At 33.9% G+C, this 21876-nt stretch overlaps 1 protein-coding gene across 19 annotated transcripts; it reads right to left on the minus strand.

The window, feature by feature from the left end:
- Positions 1-1117: 1117 nt before the first annotated feature.
- LOC18422999 (kinesin-like protein KIN-10C) lies at positions 1118-10633 on the minus strand. 19 transcript variants are annotated; one of them, XM_020672184.2, is made up of 15 exons: positions 9891-10633; positions 9635-9800; positions 9248-9448; positions 8968-9145; positions 8481-8686; positions 7381-7685; positions 7039-7081; positions 6819-6872; positions 6008-6158; positions 5624-5895; positions 5477-5523; positions 3593-3614; positions 3352-3420; positions 2981-3019; positions 1118-1440 (listed from the first exon to the last, which is right to left on the minus strand). In XM_020672184.2, exons 1-15 carry the CDS (start codon positions 10079-10081, stop codon positions 1381-1383), a joined length of 2004 nt encoding a protein of 667 aa, XP_020527843.1. In that variant the 5' UTR covers positions 10082-10633; the 3' UTR covers positions 1118-1380. The 19 variants fall into 19 exon arrangements, 4 of the variants coding, with proteins under 4 accessions (XP_020527843.1, XP_006827603.1, XP_088727440.1 ...); XM_006827540.4 differs by having other exon boundaries at positions 6819-6884; positions 9891-10450; XR_016058964.1 differs by lacking the exon at positions 3593-3614 and having other exon boundaries at positions 3352-3442.
- Between the last annotated feature and the right edge of the window lie 11243 nt (positions 10634-21876).

The raw sequence follows: 21876 nt of genomic DNA on the forward strand, positions 1-21876 counted from the left end.
AGAAAGAGAGAGGGAAGATTCAGAGTAAGATGAGAACAATATCATAGGTCAAGAATCTTTAGGAGACTCATGACTAACCAATCTTTGATGAGACATAATCTTCAGGAGACTCATGGCTAACCAATCTTTTATGAGACGGTTGGGAGTGCGCTCATATATTGGTGCCACTAGTGCACGTCATTCATGCTATAATAAATGTGTAACATTATTATCAACTCATGCTTAGGAATCCAATCTTAAGACTATCTTAAGACTTATAAATCATGTGTTTGTGTATAATCCAATCTTGAGACGAATAAATCATGTGTTTGTGTATGCATAGAAAACTTATAATCATGGTCCAATAGTTTTCAGTTGGAGAAATACTTAAAGGGTGTGGTTTCTATAAGGTTGCAATGTTAAACAATCCAATTAAGATACACCTCTAAATTTTTCATAATATGTAATTTTGGTGTAAAATTTTTTTAGGATTATCTCAAAATCTATTTTTATAGTCAAGTATAAAATTTTAAACTCCAAAAATAGTTAAAATTAAGTAGATCTATAAACATATGAAAATCTTGAAATGAACGGATTAGATAATGTGTTGCAAAATGCACTATTTCTTGCACTCAAAATTTTATTTTTTTTCATATTTTCATATCCCGATATCGAGATGATCTATTAGAAGGTTTTCAATATTAAAACAACCTTTTCCGATGGATTTATGAGATGCATTCGTAATTCTACATTTTAAGGTTGCGACCTTATATAAACTTTTTCCATACTTGAATCCTAATTATGTCAAAAGCATGTTACCATTTTGGAAACATAATTGTTGATGTTTGAGAACTATCTATTTCTGGCACATAAACATAGTTGTTATTAGAGAAATGTCTCCTTAAAGGGATTAGAGAAATGTCTCCTTAAAGGGATACGAGTTCCAAGGAAACTGTTCGGCAGTATCATATTGATGATATCATTGATGATGATGATGCCATTGTCTAATTATGTCAAAAGCATGTTACCATTTTGGAAACACAATTGTTGATGTTTGAGAATTATCTATTTCTGGCACGTAAACATAGTTGTTATTAGAGAATATCTCCTCAAAGGAATACAGGTTCCAAGGAAACCGTTTGGCAATATCATATTGATGATATCATTGTTGATGATGATGCCATTGTCATTTAGAGATCCACAAATACAAAGTGCATGAATTCCTTGCGAGATAAGCATCCACACATAAAGCACTTGAATTCAACTAAGTAATGTGTTTCCCTTATCTAGCTACATAACAGTAATATTATGACATACAAATTTCTTCATGTCAACCCCCTGTTGCCAATTGTAGAAAATTATGACATACAAAATTTGCAGAAAACTATGATATAAGAGGCCTTAACAGGGTTCTGCTGGTGTGAAGATATCTCCCGCTGTTTTCTTGAGCATCCCATAAACCTGTAGAATGAATAGCCAATGCCAAAAATAAAGCCTATAAACTATTGGCTCTTCTGTTTTTTGTTTACAAGTAAAGAGAATTGCACATAAAATAGACTAATGACTCAGGCATTGCACATAGACAATAACACACACACACACTTGTGTTCTACATGTATGTCCAACAAACACAAATATTCTCAAATACTAAAATAAAATAATAATTCCAAGTGCATGAGTACCCACATGTAAATACATTAACCTGCACATGTACCACCTCTGTTGTGTGCATGTGTTCATACATAGCACACCAATTGCCACAATATAAAAACTATCAAAAACTCTTGACGAACTTATTACAGAAAATGGTATTTCATTGATCATAGTCCATTGGAAGAAAGTATATTTTTACAACTTGGAAACCATTAATCCAAAGGGATTATATACTATGAGACTGTTTATGTTTGGTACAAGGTCACAATCATTTGTAGCCATTGGATGTGAAATTTTATCTTGGACTTTGTGCTTAAACAATGACACATCTTCAACCACCCGATTTCAAATCAATTATGATTCAATTATCAAAAGTAAATGGTTTCTTTGTATACATTTCCTAATCCAAGAACAGGAATCCCCACTCAATTATAACCTCTTTAAAGAGAATAAATTTTAGTAGGACTCATAAGCACTCCAGATTCTCTAGATCAGCTTGTTCACCAAACAGGCTAGAGATCTTCACTTGTATCATCAGGAAAATATAAGAATGCATATTGTGTGGATAATTAGCATAGTTGGTGGTTGAAATATTAGACACAATTGATGTTCCTGGTGCTTTGATGTTAACTTCTTAGGATAGGTGATTATGGTGATATATTATGTAACTGTTGCTCCTTAATCGGGGAGGAAAATGATAGATTTTGTCTGCTATATTGATCAATTATTTATTTCATTGCTTGCTTCTGTCAAACGTTTCACTTTCTCAGTGAATCAGGCATCAAACAATGGTATACTCGCTTACAACTCGCAAAAAACATTTGGGCTTTGAACTAGGAAACTTCAATTGGATGCCTACTCTCTTTCATGGAGTATCCAATTCTTTAATAATGAAATTACAGTGGACCAACCCATAATTTTTGGAGCCGAAATTGAGCCAGTTTAACAGTCTCTAAGTTAAAACAAATAGAAAACTTGTGCTTTCTAATCGTATGCAAAAACCCGAGTTCTCTAAGGAAAAACATTTATCCAAAGTTAGCGATGACGTGATTCTGTAACCTCACAACCCCTCAAAAAAGAAGGTTAGAAATTAGAACCAGTATTGGAAAACTCGGCGAATCCAAATCAGACTGGGCCATTCGGGCTCCACAGGCTCTCGATTGTTCCCAATATTTTACTTTTCTTTTCTTTTTAGGACTCAATCTGTCGAAAACTATTGAAAACTCTTGATGAACTTAATGCATGACATTTATAATTTCAGTTTTTTCTTAGTGTATACATGTGTCTGTCGTATCATATTGACAGCTACATAAAAAATGAAAGGAGAAATGTAGAGAACAAAGAGTACCTGCTTAGTAGAAAGTCCAATATTTGCCAAATCTGACAACTGAAACCAGAATACATTCCACTTAGTAAAAGAACAATTTTCATAAATAAAATGTTTAATTCAGTGAAGAGTAATGATCTTGTGAGATCCTCCCACACCCATGTGTGTAGGATCCCAAAGGATCACCATTAAATTTGGCACAGATATCTAGAAAAGTTATCACATGGGTGTGGGACTTGACTTTTCTAGAGATCTGTGCTAAATTTAATGGTGATCCTTTGGGGGGTCCTAAACATATGGGTGTGGGAAGGTCTCATAGGATCATTACTCTTTAGTGAATAGACATTTTATGATTTTTTAATGATAATTAATGAATACAAAGAGAAATTAACCTCCTTAAAAGGTTTGGGATCTTCCTCCTGAAGTTCAAGTATGTATTCTGCTCTCTTCTCCCCAATACCCTAAATAAAAATTAACAGATGACTGAACAACAATGATATCTATAAAGAGAGAGAGAGAATGAACAACAATGATAGCTATAAAGAGAGAGAGAGAGAGAGAGAGAGAGAGAGAGAGAGAGAGACTGAACAACAATGATATCTATAGAGAGAGAGAGAGAGAGAGAGAGATTACCTTGAGTTTCATCAATTCCTCTCTGCATAAGACAACAAAAGTAGGCAAACGTAAGATTGAAATGATTCATTTAACTTCCATACATCAAATGCTTTAAATGAATTAAAAAGAAAATCATGCATCCGATTGATTGTCCTTAAATTAGCACAATAGTTGTTGGTACAAGAGAGGGATACGGATAGGGAATAGAGGGATCATGAAAGGCCAGAAGATCCATATGGTTGGGAGCATTGTCCTTGCATATGTTGGGGATCGAGATATCTAACGTTAAGGATCTCGATTCCAACCTTTTTAGGATTTCGATCCCGACCTTTTGGGATCTCGATCCCAACCTTTTAGGGATCTTGCTCTTAAACTTAAAGAGTTATGAACCAGGTCTAGGACTATACATACTCTTTAAAGCATGGATCCCTTTGTTTATAGCCAATAGGCAATGTTAGCTGGCATAAAATAAAAATTGCATTTCTAGCTAGCAAAAAAAAAAGTATAGTTGCATTGCTAGTTGGCATGCATTGCTAGCTGGCATGAAAAATCACCAGTCCACTAATCAATCAATTAATAAAATTTGTAGTCATTCTAAACAATTTCATCATGTACCCAATCCCAAGTATACTGTACATCTTGCATTCAACTACTTAACGTATATATATATAGAAGACCTTTGACAATTTTTTTCTCTATTTGTGTGGTGCGTATGTGTTTGCTTGTGCATGCATGTGTGTGTGCCCACGACTGGCCTTCTGCACACCCACATGCATGTATGTAGAAGCGCCTAGGTCAACTGTTCTATGTGATCTTATCGATATAGCATGTAGATTTTTATACCAGTCCTCTATTCATGGAATCCTTCTGTAGGTGCCTAGTGTTTCTGCTTATTTCTTGTATGAGTTCATAAATTAGACATGGATATCTCTTCAAATAAGTTGTTTAGAAATATCAAAATGCAAAAAGAAGGCCCTGTCATCCTTAAAAAGGACAGTGTAGAATGCTGTATAATGAGCATCCACCTTCCAACACGTTACTCAACAAGATTTGGGTGGTGGAGTCTGGACTATTGGGGAGAGCTCATCAGCACAGTACCGTCGATGACTAAATGCCTTCATTGGTCTATAGTCTCCAATATACAACACTAGATAATAATATTGTGCTCCATAGTGAGCATAGTATAATTCCTCATAATCAAGTAAGGATAACTATAATTCTACTAGGACTTTGTGCATGTATAAGAATAAAACCATGACTCACAAATGATTGAATGATTCAATGCAAGTTGTATGCTCATGGATAAACTACTTTAGGTGCCTAGTTTTTCTGCTATTTCTTGTATGAGTTCATAAATTAGACATGGATATCTCTTCATACAAACTATCTAGAAATATCAAAATGCAAAAGCAAGGCCCTATCATCCTTAAAAAGGACAGTGTAGAATGCTGTATAGTGAGCATCCACCTTCCAACACGTTACTCAACAAGATTTGGATGGTGGAGTCTGGACTATTGGGGAGAGCTCATCAGCACAGTACTGTCGATGACTAAATGCCTTCATTGGTGTATAGTCTCCAATATACAACACTACATAATAATAGTGTGCTCCATAGTGAGCATAGTATAATCCCTCATAATCAAATAAGGATAACTATAATCCTTCATTGGTGTATAGTCTCCAATATACAACACTACATAATAATAGTGTGCTCCATAGTGAGCATAGTATAATCCCTCATAATCAAATAAGGATAACTATAATTCTACCAGGACTTTGTGCATGTATATGAACAAAACCATGACTCACAAATGATTGAATGATTTCAATGCAAGTTGTATGCTCATGGATAAACTACTTTACCACTAAATGTTTAAAATTTTCAATTTTTTATTGACTTACTTGCTGCCAGTGTTCAACAAAGCCAAGTATTGCTGAACTAAAGACACCTGGACATGCACAAAAAGAAGAGATTTGTTAATCAAATTATCCATTTACACATTATTAGTAAAATGAGCACTTTTAGAAGTAAATGACAATGGTCAGCACCTTTAATCCAGAGCTATGGGCATTGAACATGTCAAGTGGAGTAATAGTGCCAAGTGGAGTAAAAGTGCCAAGCTTCACTGCATTATTATGAAATTTCATATCGGAGGATATCTCTGGAGTTTTCAAATCTAAAATATCTTTGCATGTTTGATCTCCAGGCCTATCAGGTGTTTTTGGGTTGAAGGGAATCGGAGAATTTGTCAGAGCATTCAAGGAATCTCTTATTGCTCTGATTCTTGCACTTATGGGCGGAGAGGAACCATGAGGAAAATCTGGAAAAAATATTTTCAAATGTCAAGATTTAAAATAAATCTATGAATTCAGGCATATTCTAGCATCCTTGCAAAAGGAGCAGGAAAACAAGAAATGAATAATAGCCCTCACCTTCAGATTGAGAAAGAAGTTGTACATCCTGGATACCATCTATAATTTCTTTAATATCGTTGTCATTTTGAGTATGCGTACTGTTAGTAACTTGATTAGCACCATTGTTGTTTTGAAGGATAACACCATCTTCATTTTGTTTGTGTGTATCCTAAGGATGAGAAGAATGGAAGATTAAAAAACTCCTTGCGTAATACAAGTATATCATTATGAAATAAGTGGTTTCTTATATTTTTTTTGGTTAACCATAAATAAAATTATTATGGAGAAAACGATTTATTTATTGGTTAACTATAAATAAAAAAGGGAAAATATCTCCATACCCCCTATTTTCAGGTTTCATTTCACAATAAATCCAAAGTTTTAAAAGATATATTGGGGCATAAAAATTGTAGATTTTATTTCTTCTAACCTGCTGAGCTAATTTAAACTTGTTTTTTTAGGCCAAACAAACATGCCTTTTCTAAAGCCATCCTCCCCAACTTCTAGAGAGAGAAGGGCTTTCTGGAGGTGAGAGGTTACCAAGAGGAGAGAGAGAGGTGTTTGGAGAAACATAGGAGGAGAGAGAGAGTGAGAGATGTGGGAAGAGAGAGAAAGAGTGAAATTTGGGGTATATAAGTGAAGAGAGAGAAAAGATGGGGTTTAGAAAGAGCATGTCTTTCTCACATTTGTTTAGGTTAAAAAATAGTTTAAAAGTGGCTAGGGGTTAGAAGATATCTTTTGAAACCTTGGGTTTATGAAGAAATGAAACCTAAAAATAGGGGATATGGAGATATTTTCCCAATAAAAAAACAAAGTAATCCAAGTATACCTCTTCCAAAATGCATTGCTTTTCAGTGACTAGAACATCTGAAGAGCAAATCTCCTGCACATAATTCTAATAGGGTTTTAGAAGGAGAAAAGTTGCTAATACAGAGCTTTGGTAACAATAGTTTTACTATAATCGCTAAACATTACATTAGAAATGCTTGTGGAAGTCATTTAATAATGAAAGAAAGAGAGAAATCCAGAAAACTTAAGCATTCCATTACCTCCATGGTATAGACAGTGGTAGTTACAGCATCAGATGACTCCCTATAAACAAAGAAAAAATTTTAGTGAAAAGAAATTTGCGTGCGTGTGGGAAAGTATACTATAATCCCCTGAACTATGTAAAAGCCATTGTACATTGAGGTCCTCATATTGCAATGAATGGATGTATGCTGGTGTAGAGGGAGGAACCCAAAATTGGGATCATGTCATGTTGTGGTGAGTTCCACTCTCCATCATGGTCGAGATTACACAACAAAATACCAGTCTTTTCACAATCTACAGGGTTATAAGGACAATGGAGATGACAAAAAACAAGGAATATGAACTATTAAGGAATCTACCTTTTTTTCATGGCAATAACCGGATCACCAGGAGCCCTCCCTTTAGAATGCAATCCAGAGTTCTTGGGTTTCATTGTAGGAGAAAATAATGTATGTGACTTGCGGGCAAGAGGAGAGGGTGATGGAGCACATTTCTTAATGTCCTTAAACCTATTTGTAGTGTCAAGCAAGGCATTCTGATGTTTCCTCATCTCCAATTTTGGCCTTGGTGTATCTTTCTTATAACTGCAAGAAGTCCGACCAGTTCGGCAAAGCCGGGTAACCATGTTGACAGTGTATGCCGATTCTTGGTATGACAATGGATCCTATAATTTCAAAAATAAGAAAAGGAGAAAAAGAAACATATATAGCATGAGCTAATGAATAGTTGAGTGGAATTTGGTGATGTGCACATGAAGCTGTAAGTCAAAACTAAAAAGAAAGACCAGCCAGAAAAATGAAAATATAAATTGACCGCAGAGAACAAGAAGTCATCAAAGAATAATAAAAAGAAATATTGATGTCATATGATGCATGAAAATTTTGTATTTTGGGTGGTTTAAGAAATTAAGGATACTTCCATAATTTTAACATTACTAGCAAGCATGAAATTTCATCAAGATAATGGATATGCTTAATCACTCTTAGAAAGAGGGTAGGATCAATTTGGTGTTGAAAAATCAAACTGATGCTGACTTTCAATAAACAAAAGAAAAATATATGAAAGAAACAAGGTTTTTTGAGGTAGAATAATCTCAATTCTCAGCTGGGCCATCCAATCCAGCTATAGCTATTAAATATCATAATAAAGGAGGATTCAGTCTTTGCATTGATTGCACATTTCTCATGTAAAGCAAACCACTCTCAAACAGTAGCTTACAGATGTTTAATAAAATGCATGTAAGTGAATAATTTTAAAATGTAAAAAGGAAAATTCAGTCATGTCATTAAGTAATGCTACTCGAAGTAAATCACTTCTAAACCATCGGTTATGTATGTGAGTACCAGTGCATAATGAGGTGAATTATCAAGCCATAATTCTAAGAAGAGGAGAAGAGGCTGGGTGTTAAAACAAAAATTACAACCATCAACACTAAAGACAAAACTTTTGATATCTTTACCAGGTGAGCGATCATCAAAGCTCGGCTTGTTCCACCAAGTGAGTCTTGTAGGATTCGTGTCAGTTTGCTCTCTCTATATGGCACCCGGCTCTCATTGGCATTCAATGCAAGGACAGCATTAAGTAAAGCAAATAGAGACTTGTTAATCCTAACGCTTTCGTTAACACATGAGTTGTCGGTGCTCACACGTCTGTGGTCTTCATTTCCTGATGATATTATTAAACCAATAAAAAACAAGTCATTCTACATGGACCCAAATAAATAATGATAAGAATTTTCTGTTTTCTAGTTGGAAAAAAGAAGGAAAGAATTTCCATGGATTATGTAATTGAGTAATATGAAATTCAGCTGGGTAACTCAAAATCCAAATAACATTAACAATAAAATTGATCTTTGTGAGTTAAACAAAATAAAGGAGAAGCAATGCTATGGGTCTGAAATCTAATGATACAAAAATTCAGATGACTATGAGAAGAAGGGTGCATACCTGCTAAATCTACGAGATTCATCTTTCCGAGGAGAGAAGCATTAGAGAAATTATCAGAGGTGGAAACCCATATTATCAATCCTCTATGGCGCTTATTCAATCCATTGGACACTCTTTTGATCTGTTGAGACCTTCGAGAAAAAATCTCAAGAAACTCCGATATTGACTTTACTGAAATCTGTGTTAAATAATCCAAGATAGAATACAATATCAAAATTAAGGCATTCACTTCGGCAATTTGAAAGCATACAACCTATATTTGTGGTTGAATTTAATGAACCTGAGCAAGGCCCCTCAGTGTGATTTGGCCATCTTTATCTTCTAGCACTGCTACCTCATTCTCTTTCGGCTCTAGAAGGTCATAGCAATGATCTAAACATACTTCATAACATGAGATCTTCACCAAACTTCCAGTTTGATCACTCATAGACAGAATTTTGTTCATGGCCATCATCACTAGACCTGGTTTGTCATTAGTACCCTGAGGAAATAATAGATGTTCAGTTAAAATCAGAAAATACTAGTAAATATGTGTGTGTGTGTGAGAGAGAGAGAGAGAGAGCATCCAAATTGTGGTGTATTGACTACCTATTTTTAACAGGGAAAGATAAAATATGAATATTATCATGAAAAAGATTTCTAAATCCTTGTGAAATTCGGAGAATACCTGCATCGTACATGTCTTCCCGCTGTTGCTTGACCCATATGAGAAAACAGTAGAATTAAGCCCCCGAAAAAGCCCAGGAATTAAAGGATCAATCTCCTTAGAGAAAATTTTACTAATATCATCCTCTTGACCATAGCAGAAATCCAGTTTATGAGATTCATCACGACTGTTCATAAATGAAATAGTAAGAAAAGACCATTAAAAAAAAAACCCATTGATAGAGTACGTATTCTGATGAACAAGAAGAATAACATACCCTGTTTCTTGATCTCGGAGTCGAACTATAGAATCATCAATGACTGAGATGAAAGGCATTTGTTGCCCGTTTAGGGTTTCTTTCTCTGGTGCAAGAGAATCACCAATTTTCCCAATGATCCGTACCATTCGACGATGAAGAGGGGTTGAAGGGGTTGAAGCTCCAGTCTGAGTGGCCGTGACCATCGCCATTTACAGTAACTAGGGTTTTGAGTTTCAGAGAGGCTTGTGGAACAATTGTTTTGATTTGCAGATTTAGATATATGAAATTGCAAAAAGATTTGCAAAATTAAGGTTCTTGTGTTGCAAAAAGATGTGAAGAATTAGGGCATTGAGTTAAAAGTCTTGAAGAAGGGCTCAATAGATTAGGATCTCAGAGAAGCATAAGCTTATATGGAAGTAGGGTTTTAACATTCAGAAAGGTTTCTACTTTCTAGAGAGAGAGAGCGATGAGAGAAGTACAGAGAGTGATTAGAGAGAAAACGATGAGAGAGAGTAATTTCATGACAAGTAGCCGTTGAGTATTCAACTTTTCAAATTTGTGGATTTTTTTTGACGCCTGTAAACGCTCCAGTGCCGCTCCAAAGGGGACCAACCGTCACAAGAAATTAAATGACTGAAATACCCCGGATCATCCACCTAAATGACGAAAACACCCTTAAAGCTTATGAAGTACCGAAAACACCCTTGCAGTTGAGGAATACTATTTTCATTTCGGGCACGGTTTTTGATGAGTCAGCCGACACATCTATTACCATGCGGTTCCTTGTCTATCTAACGTCCATCTCTAAGACGACATTATATCTACTAAAAGTTAAAATGGATGGTGAATAAAGAAAGAGTAGGTACCAAAAGTTAAAATGTAGCTACCAAAAGTTAAAATGGACGGTGAATAAAGAAAGAGCAATGATCCTATAAGATCCTCTTCCACTCATGTACAAGATTCTAAATGATTATTTTTAAAATTGATACGGATCTCTAAAAAAGTTATTACATGGATGTGATACTTGACCTTTTTATAAATTCGTGTCAAATTTAATGATGATCTTTTGAAATCCTACAAATATAGATGGGGCAGGGTCTTATAGGATCTTTTCTCATAAAGAAATTAAAAAACTAACATTTATATTTTTTGAAAAAAAAATTGAAATTTAAATCATTGTCATAGTTGAAATTATTGAACTCTAAAAGTTTGGATAAAAAATACATCTTTAAAACATATTTCTAGGGAAACTGCACAAAAATAGTGAGTTGGTCGACTCAACAAATGCTTTTCCTTTTCAATATGTATTATAAAAGGCCTTAGGGAAGCTTGGTGAATCAAAATTAGTCTTCTCCACTCCAAAAAATTATTATCTTTCTTCTTCTTAAAAAACAAAAAAAAAAGGATTTGGACCATCCATTCAATTACCCCACCACTTTTGATTAAGTGATTAAAAGAAAAGTATATAATGAAATTATTTACCTTTTGTATATATAAGGTTGTCACAATTAATCTCGAGTGTTGGATGTGAAATTGGATTGCTGCATTTATTCTATTGACCAAGCTCAAACTTTATAAGAAATTTTTTCGAATTTTATGAAAGCTATATGTTCATCAGATTTCATATCGGATGATTATAAGTAATTGTGACCTCTTTGTATCAAAAGTAAATGGTTTTATTGTATACAATCCCAAGTCTAAAACTAGCATTTCTGATTACTATTCCCATTTTATTTCATTAAAACCTCTCTTTTAATTTTAAATTTATTTTCTTTATTTTTAATATTTTTTAGATTACCAATTCGTCCCGATCAAAACCTGGCTTGGATTGCTGATCTAGTGATCCACCACACCACAGATCTTGGGTGAACGATCCGACCCACCGATCTGAATTTTGAAACATTGGTCATGTTCGAATGGGACCTACGCCAAGAGCCATGGCCCAGCCTCAACCCCATCTTGTTACTTTTCCCGTTTCTCAATGAATTTAAGAAATAGAAACTTAGAGCACCACTAGGCTTGAGCTATTAATAGGTCGGGCCAGGCCAGACTTCTAGAATCACAGGTGGGGCTCAGGCCAACCCAAGCCGGACCCATTGCTACATGAACACAAGGTTGCCATGGAGAGTAGCCGTTGTGATAGGCATTTGCTTATCAAATATTAATAATTATATTTGATAAATAATTCATCTGGCATATCAAAATATTAATAGTTATATTTGAAAATAATTCATTAGATAGGAGAAACTGACTTATGGTGGATATATTGTTATTTGTTCTAAAATTGTTTGATGAACTGCCTAATAAGTGTGTATTTACCTCAAATTATTTGGTTAGTCTAGGCTCAACGGCTCCATTTTGTGGCTTAGGCTCAATGGCTCCATTTTGTGGCTTAGGCTCAACGGCTCCATTTTGTGGCTTTCACTTTCTTATTTTGCTACATTAAAATAGTCAAAATTAGAATTACTGAAGGCTATCAAAGGTTTTTATTTGGAAATATCAATAAGATTTTAGAAAAAGTTTTCAAAATACAAATAAGGGATCAAGTATTTATACCAATTTTTTTTCAAAATACAAAACAAGTACTTAACATTTTACCAATATCTTTTAGTTTAATTTCAAAATACCCATCAAAGTACACATGGACCTGAGTTGAGTTGGAATATATGGAAAAGGAGTAAACTGTTAAATTATGTAAATTTAGTTGTATTTGGATAGACGTCCCTCGATTTTATGAGGTAAAAGTTGATAGTTGACTATAACTATTTTACTACAAATTCTGATTATGCCCTTGAATTTCTTTACATAATAATTCTCTTCTTTAGCATATTGTACATTTCTCTATTGGGTTATGTTGGGGTATTTCTACACATGAAGTAGATCTTTAATATACTCAGCATTTTTGGACACTTAATACTCTTAGTCTATAATGTAGTAAATTTTTTATCTAGAGGTATTTTAAATAATTAATCAAAGATAAACTAGAAACTCTTGATAAAAAGAAGGGTATGGTTTCTATAAAGCTGAGGTTCTAAATAATCAACGTAAGACGCACCTTAAAAAAGTATCGAAAGATAAGATTTCCCTACTAGAAATCTTAGTAATGGGTTGAATTTATTTTCATCCCTAGTTATAAAATTTAAAATTTCAAAGATAGTGTACATAGGACAGATTTATGAACATTTGAAAATCTAAAATATTGAAAAATACATTACAAGATGCATTATTTCCAAGACTTGAAATCCATTGTTTCTTGTGCCCATACATCTTGAGGTCAAGATGATCGCTTTGAAGAGTTTTGGGCATCAAAACGACATCTTTTAGTGAATTTTTGAGGTGCGCCTTAATGTGATTGTTTATGATTTCATCCTTATTTAAACTTTTTCCCTAAAAAGAAAAACATTTATGAACTATAATGAAGATTGACATTATGTATATGAGGGGTGATGACCCAAACACAACATTAATTACCACTAGTTTCTTGTAGAAGTATCTATTCTACTCCTCCTAATGACCAAAAATGTTATTGCTCAAAAAACTTTTATTACAAAACAAAGCTAATAAATGTATAAAATTGTTGCGTATATTAAGGAAATACTCAATGTACAATAAAACTCTAATGTAACCCATCCAATAATACTTTTTTTTACTAACACTCATGAGTCATTTAAGTTTTTCTTTAATTTTTTCAAAGGTGTTCTCTAATTTGAAAAAGTTACATCTCGGCCTAAGGTAATCTTATAGAATCAATCTTAGATTGAGTTTTACTCCAAAAAATTCAGAGAATTAGGACGAAATGCTCCCAAGAGCAAAAACCCTCTCCACCTTTCGCTTCCAAGTCTATATCATAATCTTTAATAACATGCGCCTGAAGACAATTGTTTAATGGGTGAGATTTGTATAAGGTGCTCACCTTGTTTGAGAGAAATTATAAAGAATATCTTTTTTTAGGTTATTAAAAATAAATCCCAAATTTTCTAAAATTCATCCATATACCCCCTTTCATCACTCATTGTATTTTTTTTTTACTCAAATACCTTTTATGGAAGTGTTAAGTCCGTGAAGGTATCACAGCTAACCCAGAACCATGATGGTCTTGGACGGTTCAAACGATGTTAGTGTAGGGATTAATTTATCAAGGTTCTATTAGAACTGTAGTGATGGGGTAACATTAGAACCATCATGATACTTAAATAACCGTGATGATCCCCTTGACTATCACAGATCTCACACCACGGTAATACAATTATAATTGTGATAGTTAAACTCTCATCACGGTGCTTTAAGTGCCATGATGCTTCAAATACAGTTCTACCTTTAAATCCAATATAGAGTTACTTAAAGCCTGCTATGACTATCACGGTTCTGGGTTAGCCGTGATGCCTTCACAGACCTACGACTATTTATTATGAAGGTATTTTCACCAAAAAAAAAACATACAAACAATAGTAAAAATGGGTGTAAAGGAGGTTTTGAAAATTTTAAGGTTTATTTCCAATAATCTAAAAAAATATATATTTTTGATGATTTCCCTATATCATTCAAGTAAGGCGCATGTCTAAATTTTGTTAGAAAATGTAATTGCAATATCAGAAAACTTACAATGGCATGAAAATCCATGTTCAATCAGAATTATGAAATCTAAAATTTCAAAAACTGTACAGATTGAGCCGGAACTGTAAATGCTTTGAATTCTTGAAAATAAGCAGTCCAAATAATTTGTTACAGGATGCATCATTTTGAGGACTATAAATTCTTTTTTGTCTTTAATATCTATACATCTCGAGATGAGACAATCAATTGGAAGCTTTTTCAACTTCAGAACACTCTTTTTCGACATTCTCATCATGTAACACCTCCTTACCTTTAATCCTAGCCCTTCGATTATCCAAATCATCATCATTTCTAATCACATTTTCTTTAACAAGTCATACTATTTTGCTGCCCATATTAGCATTTTGAAATTTATCTCGAAACTTCCACATCCTCCATGTGTGATTATGGGATACGATAGATCTATCACCTTTCTTCTACACTTAAAGTTTGTTCTGCAACTTTAATGGTCAAAAATCACTTTGCGCATTAGAACAACTACCTACTAGATCACATTTCCCTTGCATCTTGTTTTCAGATCCACCTCTTTTGGATTCAACCTTTCCTAGATGATCCTCAATTTTTATATTAATCATGAATTCCATATTCTTTGCTTTCAAAATAAAATTGTGAGGAATATTTTTCCCAGAGCGTTTTTAAATTTTAATATGGATAATCCCCACCTTATTCCTAATCACAAAATTCTAGTCCATTTCAATCACAACAATTACCAATACTTTTGAAGACCTCAAAATTCCATACACGAATTGGAATACCTTCCACTATGATCCAATATTTCTCAGGATTAATTCTTGAAAAATTAAGTGATGTAGACCAATCTTGAATGGTTAATAAGCTACTTCAAATCTCCAATGTCTTTTTCTAATAATATCATCTACATTATCTTTATTGGAGATTAAGAACAGAACTAAATTGTTGGTAAAGAACTTACATTTAGGAAGCTTATGAAGATTTAACACTCTTCGTGCCCAATGACTTAGACCATTAATATATGTTAATGGAGGGAAAAAGGAACCTCAAATTGTAAATCTTAAAGCCAATCTTCTTGCTTACATACATCGTCTGCAACTTTTAAGATTGCAATATCCTCACAAAAACCCTTCACCAAACAAGGATCCACCGTCGTCTTATGTGAATCTCCAAGATTTGTACTCACAACCTGCGCATAAAAATGTTTACCACATCCCTCACCCTTGTTGCTCGCCATGTTCAGATTAGAAGAACAGTTAGAGGGCTAGGGTTAAAGGTAAAGAGATGTTACATGATGAGAATGTGTATGACAGAAAGAGAATGGATTGTGTTAATAATGATGAATATACCCAGGCGGAGTATAAGAAAGGGTTTTATGGTAATCAAATAGACGATAAGATTTGTGGTTGGTCTGATCGAAAGGTTCTAGTTAGCGAAGTGAATGTGATGGATAAATATAAAAATTTAAATGGAAATAGGCATTATGGAATTTTGGAGAATAGTCAATCAAAGGATGAGGTGGTTGAGATTATGAAATCTCTTGGGATTACGAACAAGGGACAAATGGTGGTTGCTACCTGGCAGACTTGATGATGAAAGGGTAGATGCAGAGATGGAAGGGCGGTTGGGGTCTCAGGAGATATCAGGGGTTTCAGGCTATGGTTTAGTACACAACAATAAAGAGACTTTAAAAAATCAAGAAATAGTGCAGATCAGGGTTAACTAAGTGTATGAAGAGATGATGAGATTCATGCCTCACAAGAAAGCAGTAGTGGTTACCTTTCAAAGGCCACCAAAGCTTAATGATGGGAGTGATTGGCCTACGGATCAGGTGATCAAAATAGATGTTGAGGAGGATGAGGTTGTTCATCACGGAAATTTGAAGTTCTTAGTTAGAAGTTGTTATTTGACAAATCGTAGTCTGTGTCCTGTTGTTAATAATCAAATTGAGGAGTCGTTTATGATACAGGAGCCAGATGACAAAAATATTATTGATGCAAAGTCGTTACAAATGATTACATCCGAGGAAATTTGCTAAGAATGAAAATAGGGAGTAGATTCATGAGATGGTGAATATTATGAATATTCAAGCGGAAGGATCTATGTAAGTGATTATTAATGCAGCTGAATCTATGCATTAATAATCATTTGAATCTATGTAAGTGATTATTAATGGGGTGGGGGTGGGGGTGTTTTTAATGCTATAAGATGGCCAATTGAATCTAGTGTGGGTTATCGAATGGGTGTTAATATGAGATCTTTTTATGAGTTTATCTCTTGCTCGAAACTGTTAAATAATCTAGCAGTAGTGGCTAAATTCACCTGGTCAAATAATTGTGTTGTTAAACCAATTATGACCAGGTTAGATCGTTTTCTGGTTAATGTGGAGTGGGCTAAGTGCTTTCCCCTTGGTTCAGCTTGAGGTTTACCTAAACTGTCTTCGAATCATATCCCATTGATTTGGAAAAGTGTGAATATTTGTAGGGGCAGAGGGTATTTTAAATTGGGCGACGGAAATTGGTTTGATAGATTTGATTAGAGGGGCTTGGAATAATAATAGTTTTCAGGGTTGGTCTGGTTATGTGACAGCCAAAAAAGGTACAATGAGTGAAAAATGAATTAGTAGAATGAATGAAGAAAAACAATGTGAATTATAACAAGAAAGTGGAAGAAACTTTGGGGAGAAAAAAGTTCAATTTGGAAGTTATTATGATTGAAGATGTGATGGCTCGTAGAAGCCTTATGTCTGAATTACATGGGTAGCTTCGAGCTGATGCAATGAATTGGAAATAGAGAGCCAAAATCAAAAGGCTAAAAGAATGAGATTTGAATACTAAATTTTTCCATGCTACTTCAAATACAAGGAAAATATCAAATAGTATCCAAGGCTGATATGGTATTGGATGGAGATGAGATAGGGTTAGAAAATGCTATTGTTCAGCATTTCCATAATGCTTTTATGGCAGCTGATATTCCTAGTACTAGTTTCAGTCAAGTACATTTTCAAAAGTTGTCTATTGATAGTAGTAATTGGTTAGAAAGACCATTTTCATAAGGTGAGGTGAAAGAAGTTGTTTTTAGCCTAGTTGGTGATCGGGCTCCTGGGCCTGATGGTTTTCCATTAGGCTTTTTTTAGCAGTATTGGGATATTGTTAAAACTGATGTTTGCAGTATGATGTTTGAGTTTTATGAAAGAGGAGTGGTGAATACCAGTGTCAATTCAACTTTTATCGCTCTTATTCCAATGAAGAGTATGATTGAAAGCCTTAGTGATATTAGACATATTAGTCTTTTATCCAGCCTTTAGAAGATTCTTGCTAAGTGTTGGGCTAAAAGAATAAAAACTATTTTGCCTATAGTAATCAAGGGTCCTCAGTCGACATTTATTCAAAATAGGCAAATTGTGGACAATATTCTTTGTGCTCAAGAAGTTATAAGTTCTCGGATTGCTGAAAAAAAAGAAGGGATTGTTTGCAAGATTGATCTACAAAAGGCATATGATACAGTTGAATGGAAAATATTATTGCAAATCATGAAAGCTATGGGTTTCAGTGATAGATGGTTAAATAGATAAATGGGTGCTTGAGTTGAACTCATTTTTATGTTTTAATCAATGTGAAGCCTAAAGGTTTTTTTAAAGCTTCAAGAGGAATTAAGCAAGGAGACCCTCTATCTCCTTTTTTGTTTACCATTATAGGTGAGATTTTTAGCATGATGTTATCTTCCGTGGTAGAGAAAGGATGTTTAAAAGGTTTTCAGGTGAAGAACAATATTATTAATGTGTCTCATCTACAGTATCCTAATGATACATTGATCTTTTGTGGTACTGATGAATTGGAAATAAGGTTCCTTAAGAGATTTTTGCGAATGTTTGAAGTGGTAACAAGGCAGAAAGTAAATTTGCACAAAACTAATATCATTGGTATTGCGCATGATGATAATAAAGTCAAACAGTTAGCTGAATATATGAACTGGGAACTGGGTAGATATCCAGTCAAATATTTGGGCCTACCTCTATATGAAAATAATAGTAGGGTGGCTTTGTGGGATATTGTTATTCAGATGATTCAATATAGGCTCAATTCATGGAAATATAAACTTTTGTCTTTTGGGGGAAGAATAACATTAATTAAGCAAGCTCCAACGAATTTACCAATTTATTTTATGCCTTTGTTTAAGATACCTAGATGTGTGGCTAAGAAAATAGAAGATTTAATGAGGAGCTTTTTATGGGATGAGCGTGAAAGTAAGAAGAAGTATAACCTTGTTAAATGGGACAAAGTGTATACTCCAGAGGATGAAGGGGGTATGGGGCTAAAAAAGATGCTAACTGTGAATATTGCACTCTTGACAAAATAGTGGTGGAGATGTGCAACAGATAGGGATCAATTATGGTAAAGGATTTTGGGTGAGAAATATGGTGAGGATATTGAGCATGGGATGGTTGCAAAAAGTATAAGGAAAAAAGGTATTTCTTCTATTTGGAAAGGTATTTTAACCCATAGATTGTTTTTTCTTAGCAATGTGAAAAACATCATATGAAAAGGAGATAAGGTGAGATTTTAGCAAGGGAAATGGTTTGGTGAAAGTCCTCTTAAGAATAAGTTTCCTCTTCTTTTTGCCAAAGTTAATTTAAAAAGTAAAACAATATATGATATGGTGGAGGGAAATGGCTTCAATTTAAGATGGGATATTTGTTGTTCATATAGAAGAGTAAGTAATGAGGTTGTAAATGAATATACTCAATAGTTGAAGCTCCTAAGTCAGTTCTATTGTCCTGAAATTGAAGATAAAGTGGTTTGGGAACCTAGTAGCAATGGTTTTCAGTTAGCTTGGCTTACGAACTGTTATATAATGATCGTGTTGGATGGATAAAGAGGATGGAACCTATCCCTTTGAAAGTAAAAAACTTTTTATAGCTATTGAAGTTGAAAAAAGTTTTAACTGTTGACATGCTACGAAAGAAAGGTAAAATTATTGTCAATGTTTGTATATAATATAAACAAAATGAAGAAAACGTGGAGCACCTATTCTTAAAATGTAGTTTTGAAAAGGAGGTTTGGGCTTTGGTTCTTATGGGTCTAGATTTGAATGGAGTGGGATCAGTATAGGTAGATGATATATTTGGGGATTGGTTGATGACTGGATTGAGTAAAAAGGGTTATGTTATCTAGAAGGTTGTTAAAGTTGCGGTATGTTGGGAGATTTGGAAGGAGAGAAACCAGTGGTGCTTTGAAGATACACAAAAGATTGCTGGACAGGTGGTTAAAAAATTAGGAATGTTGTGGCTGATTGGCTTGGAGTTAATAAGCTTTGGTGGGGTGTTTCTCGGTTAGACCTCATGTATAATTTGAAGATTCTGATACAAGATTGTGTACAAAAAGTTATAAGATCAGGATTGTGGAAACGTCCAAAAGTTGGATGGATTAAAGTAAATTTCGATGGTAGTTCTATACGCAATCCGGGTCCTGTAGGTATTGGTAGGATTACTAGGGGTAGTAATGGTGAGATTTTCAAAAACTTTTATGGACCAATAGGGACTGCTACTGCAAATGAAGCAGAGTGTAGGGTTACTTTGCAAGGTGTGAAATTAGCTGGAGAGTATCGAATGCCTACTATTATTGAAGGAGACTCAAAAAATGTAGTTAAATGGATGAAGGGTGAAGCAGATTATCCTTGGAGCTTACATAGTTTAAGGCGTGAATTGATTGATTCTTGTAAAGATATGAATGTTACTGTTGAACATGTGTATATGGAGAATAATATGGAGGCTGACAATCTTGCGAAAGAAGGAGTTTCTGAGTTATCTTTAATAGTTGTCCTAGAAGTTCGTTGAATTTGGTTTTCTTTTTTGTTTCATTGTGTAACGGCCAATTTCTTTTAAATATGCTTTGTTTGTATCATTGTTATACTATTTGAATGAATATTGTTAGTGTTCCTCCAAAAAAAAAAAAAGACTCATTTTCTACTAGATTTTTTAATGCACCCCTTATTTCTCCTTGCTTCTATTATATAAGGTTCTTTCTTTTTTATTTAATACTCACAAAAAGTGAAGGGCCAAATATATAGCAAGTAGAACTTGTTTCAATTGGTCATGTGATATATTTTATCCTTCTGATCTCTTAAGTTTGAGAAACTTTAAATTTTGTGAGAAATACTTTTGTCCATGCTCTCTAAAAACTCTAAAATTAATCCTTATTATGAGCACACAAATCATGTTTAGATTTAATTATTTCTACAAAATAAAAAGAAAATGAGAACATGAGGTGCATGCTAGATATCATCATATGCTGGGTTTGTATAAGGTGCCTACCTTATACTATATAAGTACGATGTCCCTCTAGATTTTACTAGAAGATGTAGTTCCGGTGTTAAAAATCTTATGGTAGCTTGAAGATTGATGTCTTAATTATGAAATTTAAATTTTAAAAAATAGTGTCAAGAAATGTGGTTTCAATACTAAAAATATTTATGATAGCCTTAAAATATATTTTCATTTTTAATTATAAAATTTAAAGCTTAAAAAATAATGTAGATCGAGCAAATCAATGAAAAATTAAAAATCTTGAAAATTTACTGTCCAAAAATGCGTTATACGATACACTATCTCCAAAACTAGAAATCCATTTTTTTCTCATGTACATATATCTTAATGTCGAGATGATCAATTCGAGGATATTTGAGCAACAAAACAACCTCTTCTAGTGAAATTTTTGAGGTGGGTACTAATTTGATTGTTTAAAGCCTTGGCTCTATTTAAATTTTCTCCTTTAAAAAATAGTGCAAATCAAGCAAATATATGAATATTTGAAAATATTGAAAATAAACGGACCGGATAACTTGTTACAAAATACACAATTTTTAAGACTTCAAAATTTTTGTTATCTTTTATATTCACACATCTCGAGGTCAAGATAATCAATGGAAGGTTTTCCAACTTCAAAACACTATTTTCTATTAGATTTTTGAGGGAGATCGTATACAATAAGACCATTTATCTTTAATACAAAGGGGTCACAATTACATACAGCCATCCAATGCGAAAGCTCATAGCTTGGGTGTGTCACAAAGTTCGAAAAAATTTTCTTTGAGTTTGAGCTTGGCTAATAGAATAAATACACACATCTAATTTCACTTCTAATGGTTAAGATTAATTGTGACTAACTTATATTAAAGATAAATGGTTTCATTGTATACTTTTCCTTTTTGAGGTGCACCCTAAAAGGTACACAAAGAGACTATTAAAAAGGTACTTACTTGTCGGTCCAAACTCACAATGAAATCCAACTTGGACCATAAAAAAATGTTTCATATCATGTTGATTGGTCACGACCGCTTTTGTGAACAGTAACAATGCAAAAGGCCTATGTGTACTGGCTTTATGCATGGTGCAACAAATTGGACATGGATGTCGGCACAG

Source organism: Amborella trichopoda, chromosome 7 (assembly GCF_054954075.1).
Source record: "Amborella trichopoda isolate Santa Cruz 75 chromosome 7, AtrichopodaSantaCruz75HAP2 v2.0, whole genome shotgun sequence".
NCBI lineage: Eukaryota > Viridiplantae > Streptophyta > Magnoliopsida > Amborellales > Amborellaceae > Amborella > Amborella trichopoda.

What these genes read in the sequence shown, in the direction of transcription:
- LOC18422999 (XM_088871313.1), bottom strand. Translation starts at nt 10,081, where the DNA reads ATGGCGATGGTCACGGCCACTCAGACTGGAGCTTCAACCCCTTCAACC. An exon ending in GAATCTCGTAGATTTAGCAG is followed by an intron (nt 8,687 to 8,967) that starts GTATGCACCCTT and finishes TAATATCATCAG; the next exon opens with GAAATGAAGACCACAGACGT. An exon ending in TTGTTGAACACTGGCAGCAA is followed by an intron (nt 3,615 to 5,476) that starts GTAAGTCAATAA and finishes TGTCTTATGCAG; the next exon opens with AGAGGAATTGATGAAACTCA.